Source organism: Oncorhynchus kisutch, unplaced genomic scaffold, assembly GCF_002021735.2.
Source record: "Oncorhynchus kisutch isolate 150728-3 unplaced genomic scaffold, Okis_V2 Okis07a-Okis12b_hom, whole genome shotgun sequence".
NCBI classification, from domain to species: Eukaryota; Metazoa; Chordata; class Actinopteri; order Salmoniformes; family Salmonidae; genus Oncorhynchus; species Oncorhynchus kisutch.
In genome coordinates this window covers 11,846,469-11,871,602 of record NW_022261984.1, presented here as the reverse complement: position 1 = coordinate 11,871,602, position 25,134 = coordinate 11,846,469, and the positions used below count along the sequence as shown (strand labels likewise).

Genomic DNA, 25,134 nt, shown 5'->3' with positions numbered 1-25,134 from the left:
TCCTCTATCAGAATACTACCCATAGTCCTCTATCAGGCACTACCCATAGTCCTCTATCAGAATACTACCCATAGTCCTCCTCTATCAGAATACTACCCATATTCCTCTATCGGAATACTACCCATAGTCCTCTATCAGAATACTACCCATAGTCCTCTATCAGGCACTACCCATAGTCCTATATCAGAATACTACCCATAGTCCTCCTCTATCAGAATACTACCCATAGTCCTCTATCAGAACACTACCCATAGTCCTCTATCAGAATACTACCCATAGTCCTCCTCTATCAGAATACTACCCATAGTCCTCCTCTATCAGAATACTACCCATAGTCCTCTATCAGAATACTACCCATAGTCCTCCTATATCAGAATACTACCCATAGTCCTCCTCTATCAGAATACTACCCATAGTCCCCCTCTATCAGAATACTACCCATAGTCCTCTATCAGAATACTACCCATTGTCCTCTATCAGAATACTACCCATAGTCCTCTATCAGAATACTACCCATAGTCCTCTATCAGAATACTACCCATAATCCTCCTCTATCAGAATACTACCCATAATCTTCCTTTCCATCAACTGTGAGTAGACCACACTACCCACAATTCCTCTTTTCCACCAACAGTCAGTAGACTACACAACCCATAATCCTCCCCTAGCAGAAGACTACCAATAATTCCTCCTTTCCACAAACAGTGAGTTGACTACATTTCCCATAATCCTCCTTGACACATACTGTCAGTTGACCTCACTATATGTGATCCGACTCTCCACCAACGATCAGTTGAGTTTATTACCGAAATCGTCTCCTAATAGAACACTGAGAATGGTAAATAAAATACAAGACCCATAATTCCCACTTCCTGCTCAACGCAAACTCACATACAAACTTGCATTCGCTACCATCAACATTCAGAAAAGAGGGAGACTATATTATATTTCTAAATATATTATATTTAAATATTGTGCAACATCTTATAGTTGTGAATGTCCACTCCTCTCCTGGTGTTAATAAATGAAAAGAAGGAAACTGAATCGTTGACAGATGTTTCCTCCAGATTATATCATGACCCTGAAACTAACACAGATAAGAGCACTGTCAACCAGCCAGACTTGGTCTCAAACATTATCTCTGTGTGTGTGTGTGTGTGGTGTGTGTCTGTGTGTGTGTGTGTGTTTGTGTGTGGTGTGTGTGTGTGTGTGTGTGGTGTGTGTGTGTGTGTGGTGTGTGTGTGTGTCTGTGTGTGTGTGTGTGTGTGTGTGTGTGTGTGTGTGTGTCAGATAAGACCATCAAGCTGTGGAAGGTGAGTGAGCGAGACAAGCAACCGGAGGGCTACAACCTGAAAGATGAGGAGGGCAGGGTGAAGGACATCTCTACAGTCACATCACTACAGGTATACACACACACACACACACATACACACATACACACATACACACACATACACACACAACTCTTGTTTTGTCCCTCATTCAGCCCATCCCCTGGTCCCTAACCCTCCCTCTCTCCCCCCCTCCCTCCCTCTGTCCCCTCTCTCTCTCCCACCTCCTTCCCTCCTCACTCCCTCCCTCTCTCCAACCACCTACCCTCCCTCCCTCTCTCTCTCTCTCTCTCTCCCTCCCCTTCCCCCTCTCTCCCCCCAACCGCCCTCCGTCTCTCTCTCTCTCCCACCCCTCTCTCACTCCCCCATCTCTCTCTCTCTCTCTCTCTCTCTCTCTCTCTCTCTCTCTCTCTCTCTCTCTCTCACACACCTCCTTCCCTCCCTCCCTCTCACCTCCTTCCCTCCTCCCTCCCTCTCTCACTCCCCCAACCCTCCCTCCCTCCCTCCCTCCCAGGTTCCTGTGTTGAGACCTACAGACCTGATGGTGGAGGTACGTCCTAGGAGGGTGTTCTCCAATGGTCATACCTACCATGTTAACTCCATATCGGTCAACAGTGACGGAGAGACCTACCTGTCAGCTGATGACCTGAGGATCAACATGTGGCATCTGGGGATCACAGACCGCAGCTTCAGTATCCTTCACTGGGAGAGGGATACACACACACATGTACAGAGACATACACACACGCACACACACACAGTTGTGGATACCCACACACACACACACACAGGAAAGCAGACACACACACAAACATACATACACACACACAAACATACACACACACACACACACACACACACACAGGAAAGCAGACACACACACACACACACACACACACACACACACACACACACACACACACACACACACAGGTAAGCAGACATACACACACACACACAGTGAAGCAGACACACAAACACACATACACATGATTTAGGTGCTGGACCGGGACTGTTTATATTGAGGTAGTGGCCTGGTACTGTTTATATTGAGGTAGTGGCCTGGTACTGTTTATATTGAGGTAGTGGACCGGTACTGTTTATATTGAGGTAGTGGCCTGGTACTGTTTATATTGAGGTAGTGGCCTGGTACTGTTTATATTGAGGTAGTGGACTGGTACTGTTTATATTGAGGTAGTGGACCGGTACTGTTTATATTGAGGTAGTGGTACTGTTTATATTGAGGGTAGTGGCCTGGTACTGTTTATATTGAGGTAGTGGACTGGTACTGTTTATATTGAGGTAGTGGACTGGTACTGTTTATATTGAGGTAGTGGACTGGTACTGTTTATATTGAGGTAGTGGCCCGGTACTGTTTATATTGAGGTAGTGGTACTGTTTATATTGAGGTAGTGGCCTGGTACTGTTTATATTGAGGTAGTGGCCTGGTACTGTTTATATTGAGGTAGTGGTACTGTTTATATTGAGGTAGTGGACTGGTACTGTTTATATTGAGGTAGTGGTACTGTTTATATTGAGGTAGTGGTACTGTTTATATTGAGGTAGTGGTACTGTTTATATTGAGGTAGTGGACTGGTACTGTTTATATTGAGGTAGTGGCCTGGTACTGTTTATATTGAGGTAGTGGCCTGGTACTGTTTATATTGAGGTAGTGGCCCGGTACTGTTATATTGAGGTAGTGTACTGTTTATATTGAGGTAGTGGCCCGGTACTGTTTATAGTGAGGTAGTGGCCTGGTACTGTTTATATGAGGTAGTGGTACTGTTTATATTGAGGTAGTGGCCTGTACTGTTTATATTGAGGTAGTGGCCTGGTACTGTTATATTGAGGTAGGTGGCCTGGTACTGTTTATATTGAGGTAGTGGCCTGGTAATGTTTATATTGAGGTAGTGGCCTGGTACTGTTTTATATTGAGGTAGTGGACTGGTACTGTTATATTGAGGTAGTGGACCGGTACTGTTTATATTGAGGTAGTGGACCGGTACTGTTTATATTGAGGTAGTGGACTGGTACTGTTTATATTGAGGTAGTGGCCTGGTACTGTTTATATTGAGGTAGTGGTACTGTTTATATTGAGGTAGTGGACTGGTACTGTTTATATTGAGGTAGTGGTAACTGCTACTGTTTATATTGAGGTAGTGGCCCGGTACTGTTTATATTGAGGTAGTGGTACTGTTTATATTGATGGTAGTGGCCCGGGACTGTTTATATTGAGGTAGTGGTACTGTTTATATTGAGGTAGTGGCCTGGTACTGTTTATATTGAGGTAGTGGTACTGTTTATATTGAGGTAGTGGCCTGGTACTGTTTATATTGAGGTAGTGGACTGGTACTGTTTATATTGAGGTAGTGGCCTGGTACTGTTTATATTGAGGTAGTGGACCGGGACTGTTTATATTGAGGTAGTGGACTGGTACTGTTTATATTGAGGTAGTGGTACTGTTTATATTGAGGTAGTGGCCCGGTACTGTTTATATTGAGGTAGTGGACTGGTACTGTTTATATTGAGGTAGTGGACTGGTACTGTTTATATTGAGGTAGTGGTACTGTTTATATTGAGGTAGTGGACCGGGACTGTTTATATTGAGGTAGTGGACTGGTACTGTTTATATTGAGGTAGTGGTACTGTTTATATTGAGGTAGTGGCCCGGTACTGTTTATATTGAGGTAGTGGTACTGTTTATATTGAGGTAGTGGCCCGGTACTGTTTATATTGAGGTAGTGGTACTGTTTATATTGAGGTAGTGGACCGGTACTGTTTATATTGAGGTAGTGGACTGGTACTGTTTATATTGAGGTAGTGGTACTGTTTATATTGAGGTAGTGGACCGGTACTGTTTAAATTGAGGTAGTGGACTGGTACTGTTTATATTGAGGTAGTGGCCCGGTACTGTTTATATTGAGGTAGTGGACTGGTACTGTTTATATTGAGGTAGTGGACCGGTACTGTTTATATTGAGGTAGTGGACTGGTACTGTTTATATTGAGGTAGTGGCCTGGTACTGTTTATATTGAGGTAGTGGTACTGTTTATATTGAGGTAGTGGACTGGTACTGTTTATATTGAGGTAGTGGTACTGTTTATATTGAGGTAGTGGCCCGGTACTGTTTATATTGAGGTAGTGGTACTGTTTATATTGAGGTAGTGGACTGGTACTGTTTATATTGAGGTAGTGGTACTGTTTATATTGAGGTAGTGGCCTGGTACTGTTTATATTGAGGTAGTGGACTGGTACTGTTTATATTGAGGTAGTGGCCTGGTACTGTTTATATTGAGGTAGTGGACTGGTACTGTTTATATTGAGGTAGTGGCCTGGTACTGTTTATATTGAGGTAGTGGCCTGGTACTGTTTATATTGAGGTAGTGGTACTGTTTATATTGAGGTAGTGGACCGGTACTGTTTATATTGAGGTAGTGGCCTGGTACTGTTTATATTGAGGTAGTGGCCCGGTACTGTTTATATTGAGGTAGTGGTACTGTTTATATTGAGGTAGTGGCCTGGTACTGTTTATATTGAGGTAGTGGTACTGTTTATATTGAGGTAGTGCCCGGTACTGTTTATATTGAGGTAGTGGCCTGGTACTGTTTATATTGAGGTAGTGGCCTGGTACTGTTTATATTGAGGTAGTGGCCTGGTACTGTTTATATTGAGGTAGTGGCCTGGTACTGTTTATATGAGGTAGTGGCCCGGACTGTTTATATTGAGGTAGTGGACTGGTACTGTTTATATTGAGGTAGTGGCCTGGTACTGTTTATATTGAGGTAGTGGCCTGGTACTGTTATATTGAGGTAGTGGCCCGGGACTGTTTATATTGAGGTAGTGGACTGGTACTGTTTATATTGAGGTAGTGGCCCGGGACTGTTTATATTGAGGTAGTGGTACTGTTTATATTGAGGTAGTGGCCCGGGACTGTTTATATTGAGGTAGTGGTACTGTTTATATTGAGGTAGTGGCCCGGTACTGTTATATTGAGGTAGTGGACTGGTACTGTTTATATTGAGGTAGTGGACTGGTACTGTTTATATTGAGGTAGTGGTACTGTTTATATTGAGGTAGTGGCCTGGTACTGTTTATATTGAGGTAGTGGTACTGTTTATATTGAGGTAGTGGACTGGTACTGTTTATATTGAGGTAGTGGACTGGTACTGTTTATATTGAGGTAGTGGCCTGGTACTGTTTATATTGAGGTAGTGGCCTGGTACTGTTTATATTGAGGTAGTGGCCTGGTACTGTTTATATTGAGGTAGTGGCCTGGTACTGTTTATATTGAGGTAGTGGCCTGGTACTGTTTATATTGAGGTAGTGGCCTGGTACTGTTTATATTGAGGTAGTGGCCCGGGACTGTTTATATTGAGGTAGTGGACTGGTACTGTTTATATTGAGGTAGTGGCCTGGTACTGTTTATATTGAGGTAGTGGCCCGGGACTGTTTATATTGAGGTAGTGGTACTGTTTATATTGAGGTAGTGGCCCGGGACTGTTTATATTGAGGTAGTGGTACTGTTTATATTGAGGTAGTGGCCCGGTACTGTTTATATTGAGGTAGTGGACTGGTACTGTTTATATTGAGGTAGTGGCCTGGTACTGTTTATATTGAGGTAGTGGCCTGGTACTGTTTATATTGAGGTAGTGGCCCGGTACTGTTTTATATTGAGGTAGTGGTACTGTTTATATTGAGGTAGTGGTACTGTTTATATTGAGGTAGTGGCCTGGTACTGTTTATATTGAGGTAGTGGACTGGTACTGTTTATATTGAGGTAGTGGTACTGTTTATATTGAGGTAGTGGACCGGGACTGTTTATATTGAGGTAGTGGACTGGTACTGTTTATATTGAGGTAGTGGCCTGGTACTGTTTATATTGAGGTAGTGGCCTGGTACTGTTTATATTGAGGTAGTGGACTGGTACTGTTTATATTGAGGTAGTGGACTGGTACTGTTTATATTGAGGTAGTGGCCTGGTACTGTTTATATTGAGGTAGTGGCCCGGTACTGTTTATATTGAGGTAGTGGCCCGGGACTGTTTATATTGAGGTAGTGGCCTGGTACGGTTTATATTGAGGTAGTGGTACTGTTTATATTGAGGTAGTGGCCTGGTACTGTTTATATTGAGGTAGTGGGACTGGTACTGTTTATATTGAGGTAGTGGCCCGGTACTGTTTATATTGAGGTAGTGGACCGGGACTGTTTATATTGAGGTAGTGGTACTGTTTATATTGAGGTAGTGGCCCGGGACTGTTTATATTGAGGTAGTGGTACTGCTACTGTTTATATTGAGGTAGTGGACTGGTACTGTTTATATTGAGGTAGTGGCCCGGTACTGTTTATATTGAGGTAGTGGACTGGTACTGTTTATATTGAGGTAGTGGCCCGGTACTGTTTATATTGAGGTAGTGGTACTGTTTATATTGAGGTAGTGGCCTGGTACTGTTTATATTGAGGTAGTGGACTGGTACTGTTTATATTGAGGTAGTGGCCCGGTACTGTTTATATTGAGGTAGTGGACCGGGACTGTTTATATTGAGGTAGTGGTACTGTTTATATTGAGGTAGTGGCCCGGGACTGTTTATATTGAGGTAGTGGACTGGTACTGTTTATATTGAGGTAGTGGACTGGTACTGTTTATATTGAGGTAGTGGCCTGGTACTGTTTATATTGAGGTAGTGGTACTGTTTATATTGAGGTAGTGGCCCGGGACTGTTTATATTGAGGTAGTGGTACTGCTACTGTTTATATTGAGGTAGTGGACTGGTACTGTTTATATTGAGGTAGTGGCCCGGTACTGTTTATATTGAGGTAGTGGCCCGGTACTGTTTATATTGAGGTAGTGGGACTGTTTATATTGAGGTAGTGGTACTGTTTATATTGAGGTAGTGGACCGGGACTGTTTATATTGAGGTAGTGGACTGGTACTGTTTATATTGAGGTAGTGGTACTGTTTATATTGAGGTAGTGGTACTGTTTATATTGAGGTAGTGGACCGGTACTGTTTATATTGAGGTAGTGGTACTGTTTATATTGAGGTAGTGGCCTGGTACTGTTTATATTGAGGTAGTGGTACTGTTTGTATTGAGGTAGTGGACTGGTACTGTTTATATTGAGGTAGTGGCCCGGTACTGTTTATATTGAGGTAGTGGACCGGGACTGTTTATATTGAGGTAGTGGTACTGTTTATATTGAGGTAGTGGTACTGTTTATATTGAGGTAGTGGACCGGGACTGTTTATATTGAGGTAGTGGCCCGGTACTGTTTATATTGAGGTAGTGGACTGGTACTGTTTATATTGAGGTAGTGGCCCGGTACTGTTTATATTGAGGTAGTGGCCCGGTACTGTTTATATTGAGGTAGTGGCCCGGTACTGTTTATATTGAGGTGCTGGAGCTCCACAATACTTTTAATCTTATAATCTATATGAGGAACAGGAAGTAGAACATTTGAGGTGCCGGAACTCAGCTCTGATTCTCTATGGCTCTGTGCTAGTCTTCCTGTTCAATCACCGACTCTATATGGCTCTGTGCCAGTCTCCCTGCCCAATCACTGACTCTCCTATGGCTCTGTGCCAGTCTTCCTTCCCAAGTACTGACTCTCTATGGCTCTGTGCCAGTCTTCCTTCCCAAGTACTGACTCTATATGGCTCTGTGTCAGTCTGGGTAAGTTGTTCTGCAACAAGGTGATCAAATGACGCTCCTCCATCTGTAGGCTGTAGAGTTTAAACAGGCTCTACCATAACAGGACCGTGACCTAGAAAACATCTATACAGAGAAGTTTAAACAGACTCTACTATAACAGGACCCTGACCTAGAAAACATCTACAGAGAAGTTTAAATAATTCACTCAGTGTCAACTCCCTACTCTCTACTCTCTACTCCACTAAGACACACGGGGCTCGCTGCAAATAGAATGTGTGTGTGTGTGTGTGTGTGTGTGTGTCTGTGTGTGTGTGTGTGCTCGCGCTCGTACATGTGTGTGTGCGTGTGACAGGGTTGATTAAGTTCAGTAGCTGAGGCTAAAAACGATCTCTGCATGTTCATAGTGTGTCTGTGTACAATGAGGTGACCGTTAATCAGGCTAGCTACAACCACCACATCCATCTACTGTACAGTTAATCAGGCTACTACTGTACAGTTAATCAGGCTAGCTACAACCACCACATTCATCTACTGTACAGTTAATCAGGCTAGCTACAACCACCACATTCATCTACTGTACAGTTAGTCAGGCTACTACTGTACAGTTAGTTAGGCTACTACTGTACAGTTAATCAGGCTAGCTACAACCACCACATCTATCTACTGTACCGTTAATCAGGCTACTACTGTACAGTTAATCAGGCTAGCTACAACCACCACATCCATCTACTGTACAGTTAATCAGGCTAGCTACAACCACCACATCTATCTACTGTACAGTTAATCAGGCTAGCTACAACCACCACATAATCTACTGTACAGTTAATCAGGCTAGCTACAACCACCACATCTACTACTGTACAGCTAATCAGGCTAGCTACAACCACCACATCCATCTACTGTACAGCTAATCAGGCTAGCTACAACCACCACATCCATCTACTGTACAGCTAATCAGGCTAGCTACAACCACCACATCCTTCTACTGTACAGTTAATCAGGCTACTACTGTACAGTTAATCAGGCTAGCTACAACCACCACATCCATCTACTGTACAGCTAATCAGGCTAGCTACAACCACCACATCCATCTACTGTACAGTTAATCAGGCTAGCTACAACCACCACATCCTTCTACTGTACAGTTAATCAGGCTACTACTGTACAGTTAATCAGGCTAGCTACAACACCCCATCCATCTACTGTACAGTTAATCAGGCTAGCTACAAACACCACATCCATCTACTGTACAGTTAATCGGGCTAGCTACAACCACCACATCTACTACTGTACAGTTAATCAGGCTAGCTACAACCACCACATCTACTACTGTACAGCTAATCAGGCTACTACTGTACAGCTAATCAGGCTAGCTACAACCACCACATCCATCTACTGTACAGTTACTCAGGCTAGCTACAACCACCTCATCCATCTACTGTACAGTTAATCAGGCTAGCTACAACCACCACATCCATCTACTGTACAGCTAATCAGGCTACTACTGTACAGTTAATCAGGCTAGCTACAACCACCACATCCATCTACTGTACAGTTAATCAGGCTAGCTACAACCACCACATCCATCTACTGTACAGCTAATCAGGCTACTACTTTACAGTTAATCAGGTTACTACTGTACAGTTAATCAGGCTAGCTACAACCACCACATCCATCTACTGTACAGTTAATCAGGCTAGCTACAACCACCACATCCTTCTACTGTACAGTTAATCAGGCTACTACTGTACAGTTAATCAGGCTAGCTACAACACCCCATCCATCTACTGTACAGTTAATCAGGCTAGCTACAAACACCACATCTACTACTGTACAGTTAATCAGGCTAGCTACAACCACCACATCTACTACTGTACAGCTAATCAGGCTACTACTGTACAGCTAATCAGGCTAGCTACAACCACCACATCCATCTACTGTACAGTTAATCAGGCTAGCTACAACCACCACATCTACTACTGTACAGTTAATCAGGCTAGCTACAACCACCACATCTACTACTGTACAGCTAATCAGGCTACTACTGCACAGCTAATCAGGCTAGCTACAACCACCACATCCATCTACTGTACAGTTACTCAGGCTAGCTACAACCACCTCATCCATCTACTGTACAGTTAATCAGGCTAGCTACAACCACCACATCCATCTACTGTACAGCTAATCAGGCTACTACTGTACAGTTAATCAGGCTAGCTACAACCACCACATCCATCTACTGTACAGTTAATCAGGCTAGCTACAACCACCACATCCATCTACTGTACAGCTAATCAGGCTACTACTGTACAGTTAATCAGGCTAGCTACAACCACCACATCCATCTACTGTACAGCTAATCAGGCTACTACTGTACAGTTAATCAGGCTAGCTACAACCACCACATCCATCTACTGTACAGTTACTCAGGCTAGCTACAACCACCTCATCCATCTACTGTACAGTTAATCAGGCTAGCTACAACCACCACATCCATCTACTGTACAGTTAATCAGGCTAGCTACAACCACCACATCCATCTACTGTACAGTTAATCAGGCTACTACTGTACAGTTAATCAGGCTAGCTACAACCACCACATCCATCTACTGTACAGTTAATCAGGCTAGCTACAACCACCACATCCATCTACTGTACAGTTAATCAGGCTAGCTACAACCACCACATCCATCTACTGTACAGTTAATCAGGCTAGCTACAACCACCACATCTACTACTGTACAGCTAATCAGGCTACTACTGTACAGTTAATCAGGCTAGCTACAACCACCACATCCATCTACTGTACAGTTAATCCGGCTAGCTACAACCACCACATCTACTACTGTACAGTTAATCAGGCTAGCTACAAACATCACATCTACTACTGTACAGCTAATCAGGCTAGCTACAACCACCACATCCATCTACTGTACAGTTAATCAGGCTAGCTACAACCACCACATCCATCTACTGTACAGCTAATCAGGCTAGCTACAACCACCACATCCATCTACTGTACAGCTAATCAGGCTAGCTACAACCACCACATCCATCTACTGTACAGCTAATCAGGCTAGCTACAACCACCACAGCCATCTACTCCTCCAGACACAACCATGTGTTGTTCTACCTGAGTATCTCTCCTTCAGACATATTCCTGTGTTGTTCTACCTGAGTATCTCTCCTCCAGACACAGTCCTGTGTTGTTCTACCTGAGTATCTCTCCTCCAGACATATTCCTGTGTTGTTCTACCTGAGTATCTCTCCTCCAGACATAGTGGACATCAAGCCAGCCAACATGGAGGAGCTAACAGAGGTGATAACAGCAGCAGAGTTTCATCCTCACCACTGTCACCTGTTTGTCTACAGTAGCAGTAAAGGATCTCTACGTCTCTGTGACATGAGGGCCTCGGCACTTTGCGACAGACACACCAAACGTGAGTTGGCTACACACAGGAGAAGACAAAAGGCTTTGCTGTCCGTCTCTAAATCATGTGTATTCTGATCTTACTCTTCGAGGTCCAGAGTACGACTACTGCTGGTTCTGATAATTAATTGCTCCCACATGGTGTCCCAGGTCTAAATCAGTCCCTCATTTTAAATCAGGAGTAGAACTGGCCTCAGGTCCAGATTGGAATTTACACCCCCTTATATTGTGATATCCATCTTTCCTCTTCCTAAACTCCTCTCTCCTCCCACTCTCCCTTCGTCTCCTCTCCTCCCCCCTGTCTCCTTCCTCTCATCTCCCCTCTCCTCATCTCCTCTCTCCTCGTCTCCTCTCCCTCCTCTCTCCTCTCCTCGCCTCTCCTCTTCTCTCCTCCCCCTCTCCTCTCCTCCCCCTCTCCTCTCGTCTCCTCCCCTCGTCTCCTCTCTCCTCCCCCTCTCCTCTCCTCCCCCTCTCCTCTCTCCTCCCCCTCTCCTCGTCTCCTCTCTCCTCCCCCTCTCCTCTCCTCTCTCCTCCCCCTCTCCCCCCCTCGTCCCCCCCCCCCCTCGTCTCCTCTCTCCTCCCCCTCTGCTCTCCTCCCCTCGTCTCCTCTCTCCACCTCTCCATCTCTCTCTTCCTTTAGTCTTTGAGGAACCAGAGGACCCAGGAAGTCGTTCATTCTTCTCTGAGATCGTGTCGTCGGTGTCGGATGTGAAGTTCAGTCACAACGGGCGGTACCTGCTGACCAGGGATTACCTGACGGCCAAGGTGTGGGACTTACACATGGAGAAAGGCCCTGTCGAAACCTACCAGGTCAGCCCGCTAAACAAACACACACACACACTAGGCACACGCAGAAACACACATGCACACACACACACACACACTAGGCACACGCAGAAACACACACACTAGGCACACGCAGAAACACACATGCACACACACACACTAGGCATACGCAGAAACACACATGCACACACACACACTAGGCACACGCAGAAACACACACACTAGGCACACGCAGAAACACACATGCACACACACACACACTAGGCACACGCAGAAACACACATGCACACACACACACACACTAGGCACACGCAGAAACACACATGCACACACACACACACACACACACTAGGCACACGCAGAAACACACACACTAGGCACACGCAGAAACACACATGCACACACACACACTAGGCACACGCAGAAACACACATGCACACACACACACACACACACACACTAGGCACACGCAGAAACACATATACATTCACACACTCACGCACGCATGTACACACACAGAAATTAAATGAATGCCTTGGAAAAACCTGTCAACACTCTCTCCTGCCCTCTCCCTCTCTCCTTCCCCTCCCTTCTCCCATGTCTGTCTCTCTGTAGGTTCATGACTACCTGAGGACTAAGCTGTGCTCGCTGTACGAGAACGACTGCATATTTGACAAGTTCGAGTGTGTCTGGAACAGCTCCGACAGGTGTGTGCGTCTTCGTCTACTCTGAGGCTTTATCCCACAGATAAATCAATCCCAGAGAAGAGCTTTGGAAATCAATCCCTTCTCTCCTTCCCTCTCTCTCCATCTCTCCTCCTCTTCCTGTCCCAACCCCACCCTTCCCTCTCTCTCCATCTCTCTTCCTCTTCCTGTCCCAACCCCACCCTTCCCTCTCTCTCCATCTCTCCTCCTCTTCCTGTCCCAACCCCACCCTTCCCTCTCTCTCCATCTCTCTTCCTCTTCCTGTCCCAACCCCACCCATCTGTCTCTCCATCTCTCCTCCTCTTCCTGTAAAACCCCCACCCTTCCCTCTCTCTCCATCTCTCTTCCTCTTCCTGTCCCAACCCCACACTTCCCTCTCTCCATCTCTCCTCCTCTTCCTGTCCCAACCCCACCCATCTGTCTCTCCATCTCTCCTCCTCTTCCTGTAAAACCCCCACCCTTCCCTCTCTCTCCATCTCTCCTCCTCTTCCTCTTCCAACCCACCCTTCTGTCTCTCCTCCTCTTCCTGTCCCAACCCCACTCTCTTTTCTCTCTCTCCATCTCTTCCTTTTCTTCTCCCTCTCTTTGTCCCTCTTTCATTCCCCCCTTCCATCTTCTCTCCTCCTTCTACTACCTATCTCTCTCATCCTCTCCCTCCTCCTCTCCCTCCTCCTCCTCTCCTTCCTCCTCTCCCCAGTGTGATAATGACTGGGGCGTACAACAGCTTTTTCCGGATGTTTGACAGGGAGACGGGGCGGGGCGTGACCCTGGAGGTAAGCATATATACAAACACACAACTTTCTAACGTAAGTCGCTAACGTAAGCCGCTAACGTAAGTCGCTAACGTAAGCCGCTAACGTAAGTCGCTAACGTAAGTCGCTAACGTAAGTCGCTAACGTAAGCCGCTAACGTAAGTCGCTAACGTAAGTCGCTAACGTAAGCCGCTAACGTAAGTCGCTAACGTAAGTCGCTAACGTAAGTCGCTAAACGAGGCCGCTAACGTAAGTCGCTAACATAAGTCGCTAACGTAAGCCGCTAACGTAAGTCGCTAACGTAAGTCGCTAACGTAAGTCGCTAACGTAAGTCGCTAACGTAAGTCGCTAACGTAAGCCGCTAACGTAAGTCGCTAACGTAAGTCGCTAACGTAAGTCGCTAACGTAAGTCGCTAACGTAAGCCGCTAAACGAGGCCGCTAACGTAAGTCGCTAACGTAAGCCGCTAAACGAGGCCGCTAACGTAAGTCGCTAACGTAAGCCGCTAAACGAGGCCGCTAACGTAAGCCGCTAAACGAGGCCGCTAACGTAAGTCGCTAACGTAAGTCGCTAAACGAGGCCGCTAACGTAAGTCGCTAACGTAAGTCGCTAAACGAGGCCGCTAACGTAAGTCGCTAACGTAAGTCGCTAAACGAGGCCGCTAACGTAAGTCGCTAACGTAAGTCGCTAAACGAGGCCGCTAACGTAAGTCGCTAACATAAGTCGCTAAAGTAAGTCGCTAACGTAAGTCGCTGAAGTAAGTCGCTAACATAAGCCGCTAAACGAGGCCGCTAACGTAAGTCGCTAACGTAAGTCGCTGAAGTAAGTCGCTAACATAAGCCGCTAAACGAGGCCGCTAACGTAAGTCGCTAACGTAAGTCTCTGTGCTACTGAAATCCCAGTGTGTAGAACTGCTGGTTGATGATGTCACTCACCAGGTCTAATCTGATCAGAGAGAAATAATGAAACCACTTTCTGGTCCAGATTTCAATTTGCCTGCTCTAAACCCTCCTCTCCTCTCCTCTCCTCTCCTCTCCTCTCCTCTCCTCTCCTCTCCTCTCCTCTCCTCTCCTCTCCTCTCCTCTCCTCTCCTCTCCTCTCACCCTCCCTGGAGGCGTGGCGAGAGACCAGTAAGCCGCGAGCTGTCCTGCGGACGCGACGGATCTACACCGGGGGCAAGCGTCGTCGCGGCGACGTGGGGGTGGACAGTCTGGACTTCACTAAGAAGATCCTCCACATGGCCTGGCACCCCGAGGAGAACATCATCGCCATAGCCTCCACCAACAACCTCTACATCTTCCAGGACCGGGTCAGCCCCGATACACAGGGTCCAGACCTGGGTTCAGATACCATTTAGCACCGGGTCAGCCCCGACACACAGGGTCCAGACCTGGGTTCAGATACCATTTAGCACTGGGTCAGCCCCGACACACAGGGTCCAGACCTGGGTTCAGATACCATTTAGCACCAGGTCAGCCCCTACACACAGGGTCCAGACCTGGGTTCAGATACCATTTAGCACCGGGTCAGCCCCTACACACAGGGTTCAGACCTGGGTTCATATACCATGTGCACACGCACACACACACACACGCACACACACACACACACACACACACACACACACACACACACACACACACACACACACACACACACACACACACACACCCTGATTGTTGGACACAAATTGAAAGGAAATAACAAAAACATCAGAGACTAGTCCCTCCATGGAATGAGTTGGACAGGCCTGAGATCAGTCTATAAGGTGAATGAGTTGGACATGCCTGAGATCAGTCTATAAGATGAATGAGTTGGACAGGCCTGAGATCAGTCTATAAGGTGAATGAGTTGGACATGCCTGAGATCAGTCTATAAGATGAATGAGTTGGGACAGGCCTGAGATCAGTCTATAAGATGAATGAGTTGGGCAGGCCTGAGATCAGTCTATAAGATGAATGAGTTGGGACAGGCCTGAGATCAGTCTATAAGATGAATGAGTTGGGCAGGCCTGAGATCAGTCTATAAGATGAATGAGTTGGGACAGGCCTGAGATCAGTCTATGAGATGAATGAGTTGGGACAGGCCTGAGATCAGTCTATAAGATGAATGAGTTGGGACAGGCCTGAGATCAGTCTATAAGGTGAATGAGTTGGGACAGGCCTGAGATCAGTCTATAAAGGGAATTAGTTGGACACCCCTGAGTTTGCTATCGAAGGTGAATGAGTTGGACAGGCCTGATATCAGTCTATAAGATGAATGAGTTGGGACAGGCCTGAGATCAGTCTATAAGGTGAATGAGTTGGGACAGGCCTGAGATCAGTCTATAAGATGAATGAGTTGGGACAGGCCTGAGATCAGTCTATAAGGGGAATTAGTTGGGACAGGCCTGAGATCAGTCTATGAGATGAATGAGTTGGGACAGGCCTGAGATCAGTCTATAAGGTGAATGAGTTGGACAGGCCTGAGATCAGTCTATAAGGGGAATTAGTTGGACACCCCTGAGTTCGCGATCTAAGGTGTCTGAAGACAGAGGAAGGTGGTGTGTGTGTGTGTGTGTGTGTCTTAGACCGCAGTGACCCAGTGTGTGGATCCAATCACTGTTTATATTGTTATTTTAGTCAACAGTCACTAGACGTCCCGTTTAACGGATTCCCTTTATGATCACAACACCTCAGCACACCTGGATACACAGGACACCTTTACACACACCTGGTGAGAGTGGACACTTCTGGACACCTTTACACACACCTGGTGAGAGTGGACACATCTAGACACCTGGTGACTTATCTGGATTAATCTAGACACCTGGTGACCCATCTGAATTAATCTAGACACCTGGTGACCCATCTGGATTAATTGAGACACCTGGTGACCCATCTGGATGAATCTAGACACCTGGTTACCCATCTGGATTAATCTAGACACCTGGTGACTCATCTGGACACATCTAGACACCTGGTGACTCATCTAGATTTATCTAGACACCTGGTTACCCATCTGGATGAATCTAGACACCCGGTGACCCATCTGGACACATCTAGACACCTGGTGACCCATCTGGACACATCTAGACACCTGGTGACCCATCTGGATTAATCTAGACACCTGGTGACCCATCTGGACACATCTAGACACCTGGTGACCCATCTGGATGAATCTAGGCACCTGGTGACCCATCTCGATTAATCTAGACACCTGGTGACCCATCTGGATGAATCTAGACACCTGGTGACCCATCTGGATTAATCTAGACACCTGGTGACACCTGGACACTCCTGGACAAGCTGATCCTAGATCTGTGCCTAAGAGCAACTTCTACCCCGAGCTACTAAATCTCTTGTGCTTCCATCCATCCACTCATACAGGCCCAAATGGACCTTTTTCCCTATATAGTGCACTACTTTTGACATGGGACCATAAGGCTCTGGTCAGAAGTAGTGCCCTATAAAGGGAATACTAGGTTGATCGTATTCTCATGTCTGTCTGTCTGTGTCTGTCTGTCTGTAACCTAGTTATCTCAGTGGTCAACCTTTACATAGAGTCATAGCTATGTAGCGAGACTATGCAGGATTTTGTTCCTGACTACCACCAACACACTTTGAATATAGCTAATCAAGTGGATTAGTCAAAATCAGGTGGGTTAGTGCAGGGCTGGAACTAAAGCCTGCACAGCTTGTAATGATGGTCTTCTAGGGTTGGTGGCCACTGGTTTAAAGGGGCAATCTGGGACTGATGCACTTCTACGGCTGGTGGCTACTAGTTTAAATGGGTAATCTGGGACTGATGCACTTCTAGGGTTGGTGGCCACTGGTTTAAAGGGGCAATCTGGGACTGATGCACTTCTAGGGTTGGTGGCTACTAGTTTAAAGGGGCAACCTGGGACTGATGCACTTCTAGGGTTGGTGGCCACTGGTTTAAAGGGGCAATCTGGGACTGATGCTCGTCCAGGGTTGGTGGCCACTGGTTTAAAGGGGCAATCTGGGACTGATGCACTTCTAGGGTTGGTGGCCACTGGTTTAAATGGGCAATCTGGGACTGATGCACTTCTAGGGTTGGTGGCCACTGGTTTAAAGGGGCAATCTGGGACTGATGCTCGTCCAGGGTTGGTGGCCACTGGTTTAAAGGGGCAATCTGGGACTGATGCACTTCTAGGGTTGGTGGCCACTGGTTTAAAGGGGCAATCTGGGACTGATGTACTTCTAGGGTTGGTGGCCACTGGTTTAAAGGGGCAATCTGTAGTTCCGCGACATCACACCGCTTGAGTTCCCTCTCTCCTCCAATCATACACAGTAGTGTAGTGACGTCAGCGCGGCAACCTCACGGCTAACCAATCAGTAAGAGTGTCGTTGCGCTGTGGTTAGGACCATTGGAACAGTAGCATGTTATCCATTGTTACTGTCGTTGTATATCTATCATACCTGTATAACTAACAGTTATCTGAACACTCCACATGAACACTTGATGAAGGAATGTGTATAACAAAAATAAATTAAATAATATGAATCTGAGGATCAATCGTGGTGTTTGATTATTTGATGAAACTGTGTTTTTGTGTGACATTGTTTGTTTGTGGGCGACTGTCTTCTTCATCACATCCTACAGGAGGCCTGGTGCTGTAAAAGAGCTTTACAGTAACCTGGCCTAGACCCTAATGGAAGAGCTTTACAGTAACCCTGCCTAGACCCTAATGAAAGAGCTTTACAGTAACCCGGCCTAGACACTAATGAAAGAGCTTTACAGTAACCCAGCCTAGAACCTAATGGAAGAGCTTTACAGTAACCTAGACCAAGAGCAAGCAAAGCAGAAGCCAGACCACAGTGGCTGTAAGGCGTAGTGAGGTGCGTAGTGAGGTGCGTAGTGAGGTGCATAGTGAGGTGCGTACTGGCGGCAGAGAAGTCAGACCACAGTGGCTGTAAGGCGTAGTGAGGTGCGTAGTGAGGTGCGTACTGGCGGCAGAGAAGTCAGACCACAGTGGCTCTAAGGCGTAGTGAGGTGCGTAGTGAGGTGCGTAGTGAGGTGCGTAGTGAGGTGCATAGTGAGGTGCGTACTGGCGGCAGAGAAGTCAGACCACAGTGGCTGTAAGGCGTAGTGAGGTGCGTAGTGAGGTGCGTAGTGAGGTGCGTACTGGCGGCAGAGAAGTCAGACCACAGTGGCTGTAAGGCGTAGTGAGGTGCGTAGTGAGGTGCGTACTGGCGGCAGAGAAGTCAGACCACAGTGGCTGTAAGGCGTAGTGAGGTGCGTAGTGAGGTGCGTCAGAGAAGTCAGGCGCAGGAGAGCAAAGACTGTGTTACAACGGAGCAGTTTAATAATACAAATCACCGTGAACAAAAACAATAAATAAATAAAATGGGGACGAAACCCTTCACACACCAGACATAACGTGCACAAACTCTTACAATCAACAATACTGGACATGGGGGGGGGGGGGGGACAGAAGGTTAAATACACAACATGTAATTGATGGAATTGAAACCAGGTGTGAGGGAAGACAAGACAAAACAAATGGAAAATCAAAAAAGGTGGATCGGCGATGGCTAGAAGGCCGGTGACGTCGACCGCCGACCGAACAAGGAGAGGGACCGACTTCGGCTGAAGTCTTGACAGTGGTCCCGTATACAACTGATGTACAACATATTTGGCACAACGGTTGGGATGCCAGTTGTATCATACAAGAGTTTTTCTGCACACAAATAAACTACATAAGCGTGTGGAGAAACCGCTTAGTGGATCTGCAACAAACTCAGACAAACTCTTCATTGCATCACAAATATAACATCAGATCACAACCATTGTGTCCAATGTGTTGTAGATCAGTTGGCAGAACCTGAGTGTGAACGGGGCCAAAACTACAAAACACCAACCTAAGCTGTGACTGAGTGGAACAGACAGTGAAACTGAGACTCGGCGCTAACGGACGGCTGATACCTCACACTGGGCCAGGGAGAGGACCAAATATAGATTCAGTTTCTCAAAGACGTGTTTGAACATGGCATGGTTGTTGTTGTTGTTATTGTAGTCTATATCTGTGTGTAAGTTTGTACAATTCAAGTAACTTTCAATTCAATTCCCAGGATTTCCTGCTTGTCCCCCCCCCCCCCCCCCCCCCTGATTCCGGGAATCTCCCAAACTGGAAAACCTGAGAATTTTGGGAAAATGACTGGAATTTTCAGAACTTTTCTGAGTGCTTCACTATACTGCCCTGACCAGTTGTAAGACAGTGCAGTGAATGTATCCGGTGACTGAGTAGAAGTTGTTGCCGTGGTAACGAGCCACCTCTTGAAAAAAAATAATAATAATACAAAATGGCTTCCAGAAGAGAACTGTAGCAACCGTTCCCTTCGGGTGTTCCAACCAGACACGCCCCTTTTCACGCCTCCGTCCATCTGTCCATCAACCCATCCCTTTAATCACTAAGTTGCATCAGTATAATGTTTCTCGTTATTAAAAAAAAAAGAGAAACGGCAACATTCATTCTAATTAAATTTAAAGTTTGTAAAAAAAAATTATTTTAAAGGTACCAATTGTAATTTACACACTTAACAAGATAAGAGCATAGAGTGTTTTGTAGATGCTGAGAAAGGAATGTGTTTTTAAATAACATTCTTACAACATACTAATGTTTTTAAATAGCATTCTTTCTTTTTAATGTTCTGAGAACACGACTTTAAATTAAAACCATGAGGAAACCTGTAGGAAACGTTATGCTGAAGTACTGAAATGAAATATTTTAATGTTCTCTGAACGTGACTAAGTAGAACCACGAGGAAACCTGTAGAAAACGTTATGCTGAAGTACTGAAATTAAATATTTTAATGTTCTCTGAACGTGACTAAGTAGAACCACGAGGAAACCTGTAGAAAACGTTATGCTGAAGTACTGAAATTAAATATTTTTATGTTCTCTGAACGTGACTAAGTAGAACCACGAGGAAATCTGTAGGAAACGTTATGCTGAAGTACTGAAATTAAATATTTTAACGTTCTCTGAACGTGACTAAGTAGAACCATGAGGAAACCTGTAGGAAACGTTATGCTGAAGTACTGAAATTAAATATTTTAACGTTCTCTGAGACCACGACTAAATAAACAATGAGGAAACCTGTAAAAACCTGTGGAAAATATTATGCTTGAAGAACTGACATTCCCAAAAGAAGAACGTTGTTTCTTAACGTTCTCTGAACAAATTTGAGATCATTAATTTATATTGAACCGTGAGGAAACGTCATTGGAAAGTTGTATGCAATATAACCCCAGGAACAAACACACTCTCACCAAGTAGTGCACTGTGTAGGGAACAGGGTTCTATTGGTGACATAGATGTGATGTCATAGTGCACTGTGTAGGGAACAGGGTTCTATCGGTGACATAGATGTGATGTCATAGTGCACTGTGTAGGGAACAGGGTTCTATCGGTGACATAGATGTGATGTCATAGTGCACTGTGTAGGGAACAGGGTTCTATTGGTGACAGATGTGATGTCATAGTGCACTGTGTAGGGAACAGGGTTCTATTGGTGACAGATGTGATGTCATAGTGCACTGTGTAGGGAACAGGGTTCTATTGGTGACATAGATGTGATGTCATAGTGCACTGTGTAGGGAACAGGGTTCTATTGGTGACATAGATGTGATGTCATAGTGCACTGTGTAGGGAACAGGGTTCTATTGGTGACATAGATGTGATGTCATAGTGCACTGTGTAGGGAACAGGGTTCTATTGGTGACATAGATGTGATGTCATAGTGCACTGTGTAGGGAACAGGGTTCTATTGGTGACATAGATGTGATGTCATAGTGCACTGTGTAGGGAACAGGGTTCTATTGGTGACATAGATGTGATGTCATAGTGCACTGTGTAGGGAACAGGGTTCTATTGGTGACATAGATGTGATGTCATAGTGCACTGTGTAGGGAACAGGGTTCTATTGGTGACATAGATGTGATGTCATAGTGCACTGTGTAGGGAACAGGGTTCTATTGGTGACATAGATGTGATGTCATAGTGCACTGTGTAGGGAACAGGGTTCTATTGGTGACATAGATGTGATGTCATAGTGCACTGTGTAGGGAACAGGGTTCTATTGGTGACATAGATGTGATGTCATAGTGCACTGTGTAGGGAACAGGGTTCTATTGGTGACATAGATGTGATGTCATAGTGCACTGTGTAGGGAACAGGGTTCTATTGGTGACATAGATGTGATGTCATAGTGCACTGTGTAGGGAACAGGGTTCTAAGATGTTCTCCTTTCCTTTCTTTAACTCGGCAAGTCACTGAAGAACTAATTCTTATTTTACATTGACGGCCAAACCCCCGGCCAAACCCCGGGCCAAACCTCGGCCGAAAACCCGGCCGAAACCCCGGCCGACACTGGGACAATTGTGCGCCGCCCTATGGGACTTCACGATAATGGCCGGTTGTGATACAGGCCCCGGATCGAACCAGCGTCTTTAGTGACGCCTCTATAGCGCTGCGACGCTGTGCCTTTAAACCGCAGCGCCACTAGGGTTAACATATGGTTTTCAGAACGTTATGTGCTAGCTGGGAAACATCCAAAAGTTACTAAGTGCTACATTTCAGATAAACCACTGCAAATACATACATACAGTACATACAGTACATACACAGTACATACAGTACAGTACATACAGACAGTACATAGACAGTACATACAGTACATACATACAGTACATACAGTACATACATACATACAGCACATACAGTACATACATACAGTACATACATACAGTACATACAGTACAGTACATACAGACAGTACATAGACAGTACATACAGTACATACATACAGTACATACAGTACATACATACATACAGCACATACAGTACATACATACAGTACATACAGTACATACAGTACATACATACAGTACATACATACAGTACATACATACAGTACATACAGTACATACATACATACATACATACATACATACATACAGTACATACATACATACATACAGTACATACATACATACATACATACATACATACAGTACATACAGCATATACATACAGTACATACAGTACATACATACAGTACATACAGTACATACATACAGCACATACATACAGTACATACAGTACATACAGTACAGTACATACACTACATACATACAGTACATACAGTACATACATACAGTACATACATACAGTACATACATACAGTACATACAGTACATACAGTACATACAGTACATACAATACATACAGTACATACATACAGTACATACATACAGTACATACATACAGTACATACATACAGTACATACAGTACATACAGCACATACATACAGTACATACAGTACATACAGTACATACAGTACATACATACAGTACATACATACATACAGCACATACATACAGTACATACATACAGTACATACAGTACATACATACATACATACAGTACATACAGTACATACAGTACATACAGTACATACATACAGTACATACAGTACATACAGCACATACATACAGTACATACAGTACATACAGTACATACATACAGTACATACAGTACATACATACAGTACATACATACAGTACATACAGCACATACAGTACATACAGCACATACATACAGTACATACATACAGTACATACAATACATACAGTACATACATACAGTACATACATACAGTACATACATACAGTACATACAGCACATACATACATACATACAGTACATACAGTACATACAGTACATACAGTACATACATACAGTACATACAGTACATACAGCACATACATACAGTACATACAGTACATACATACAGTACATACAGTACATACATACAGTACATACATACAGTACATACAGCACATACAGTACATACAGCACATACATACAGTACATACAGCACATACAGTACATACAGTACATACAGCATATACATACAGTACATACAGTACATACATACAGTACATACAGCACATACATACATACAGTACATACAGCACATACATACAGTACATACATACAGTACATACATACAGTACATACATACATACATACAGTACATACATACAGTACATACATACAGTACATACAGTACATACATACAGCATATACATACAGTACATACAAGTACATACATACAGTACATACATACAGTACATACATACAGTACATACAGTACATACATACAGTACATACATACAGTACATACAGTACATATATACAGTATATACAGCATATACATACAGCACATACATACAGTACATACAGCACATACAGTACATACAGTACATACAGTACATACAGTACATACATACAGTACATACAGTACATACACACAGTACATACATACAGTACATACATACAGTACATACAGTACATACAGTACATACATACAGAATTACAGTCATACATACAGTACATACATACAGTACATACATACAGTACATACATACAGTACATACAGTACATACAGTACATACAGTACATACATACAGTACATACAGTACATACAGCACATACATACAGCACATACAGTACATACATACAGTACATACATACAGTACATACATACAGTACATACAGCACATACATACAGCACATACAGTACATACATACAGTACATACAGTACATACATACAGTACATACATACAGTACATACAGTACATACAGTACATACATACAGTACATACAGTACATACAGTACATACATACAGTACATACATACAGTACATACAGTACATACAGTACATACAGTACATACATACAGTACATACATACATACAGTACATACATACAGCACATACAGTACATACATACAGTACATACATACAGTACATACAGTACATACAGTACATACATACAGTACATACATACAGCACATACAGTACATACATACAGCATATACATACAGTACATACATACAGTACATACATACAGTACATACATACAGTACATACATACAGTACATACATACATACATTACAGTACATACATACAGTACATACATACAGTACATACATACAGCATATACATACAGTACATACAGTACATACATACAGTACATACATACAGTACATACATACAGTACATACAGTACATACATACAGTACATACATACAGTACATACATACAGTACATACAGTACATACATACAGTACATACAGTACATACAGCACATACAGTACATACATACAGTACATACATACAGTACATACATACAGTACATACAGCACATACATACAGTACATACAGTACATACATACAGTACATACAGCACATACAGTACATACATACAGTACATACAGTACATACAGCACATACAGTACATACATACAGTACATACATACAGTACATACATACAGTCATACAGTACATACAGCACATACAGTACAACAGTACAACATACAGTACATACAGTACAGTACATACATACAGTACATACATACAGTACATACATACATACATACAGCACATACAGTACATACATACAGTACATACAG

The 25,134-nt window shown here is 44.3% G+C and overlaps 1 protein-coding gene across 1 annotated transcript in view; it reads left to right on the top strand.

Annotated features, from left to right (window-relative positions):
• LOC116360078 (serine/threonine-protein phosphatase 2A 55 kDa regulatory subunit B gamma isoform) overlaps positions 1–18,160 on the top strand; it is a 40,090-nt gene extending 21,930 nt beyond the window's left edge. Inside the window, exons 4-10 of the mRNA XM_031814595.1 lie at positions 1,291–1,403; positions 1,846–2,023; positions 11,254–11,418; positions 12,049–12,218; positions 12,810–12,901; positions 13,596–13,671; positions 14,764–18,160. Coding sequence (XP_031670455.1) covers positions 1,291–1,403; positions 1,846–2,023; positions 11,254–11,418; positions 12,049–12,218; positions 12,810–12,901; positions 13,596–13,671; positions 14,764–15,006 — 1,037 coding nt within the window. The 3' untranslated portion in view covers positions 15,007–18,160. The remainder of the gene's footprint in view (positions 1–1,290; positions 1,404–1,845; positions 2,024–11,253; positions 11,419–12,048; positions 12,219–12,809; positions 12,902–13,595; positions 13,672–14,763) is intronic.
• The last annotated feature ends 6,974 nt before the right edge of the window (positions 18,161–25,134 follow it).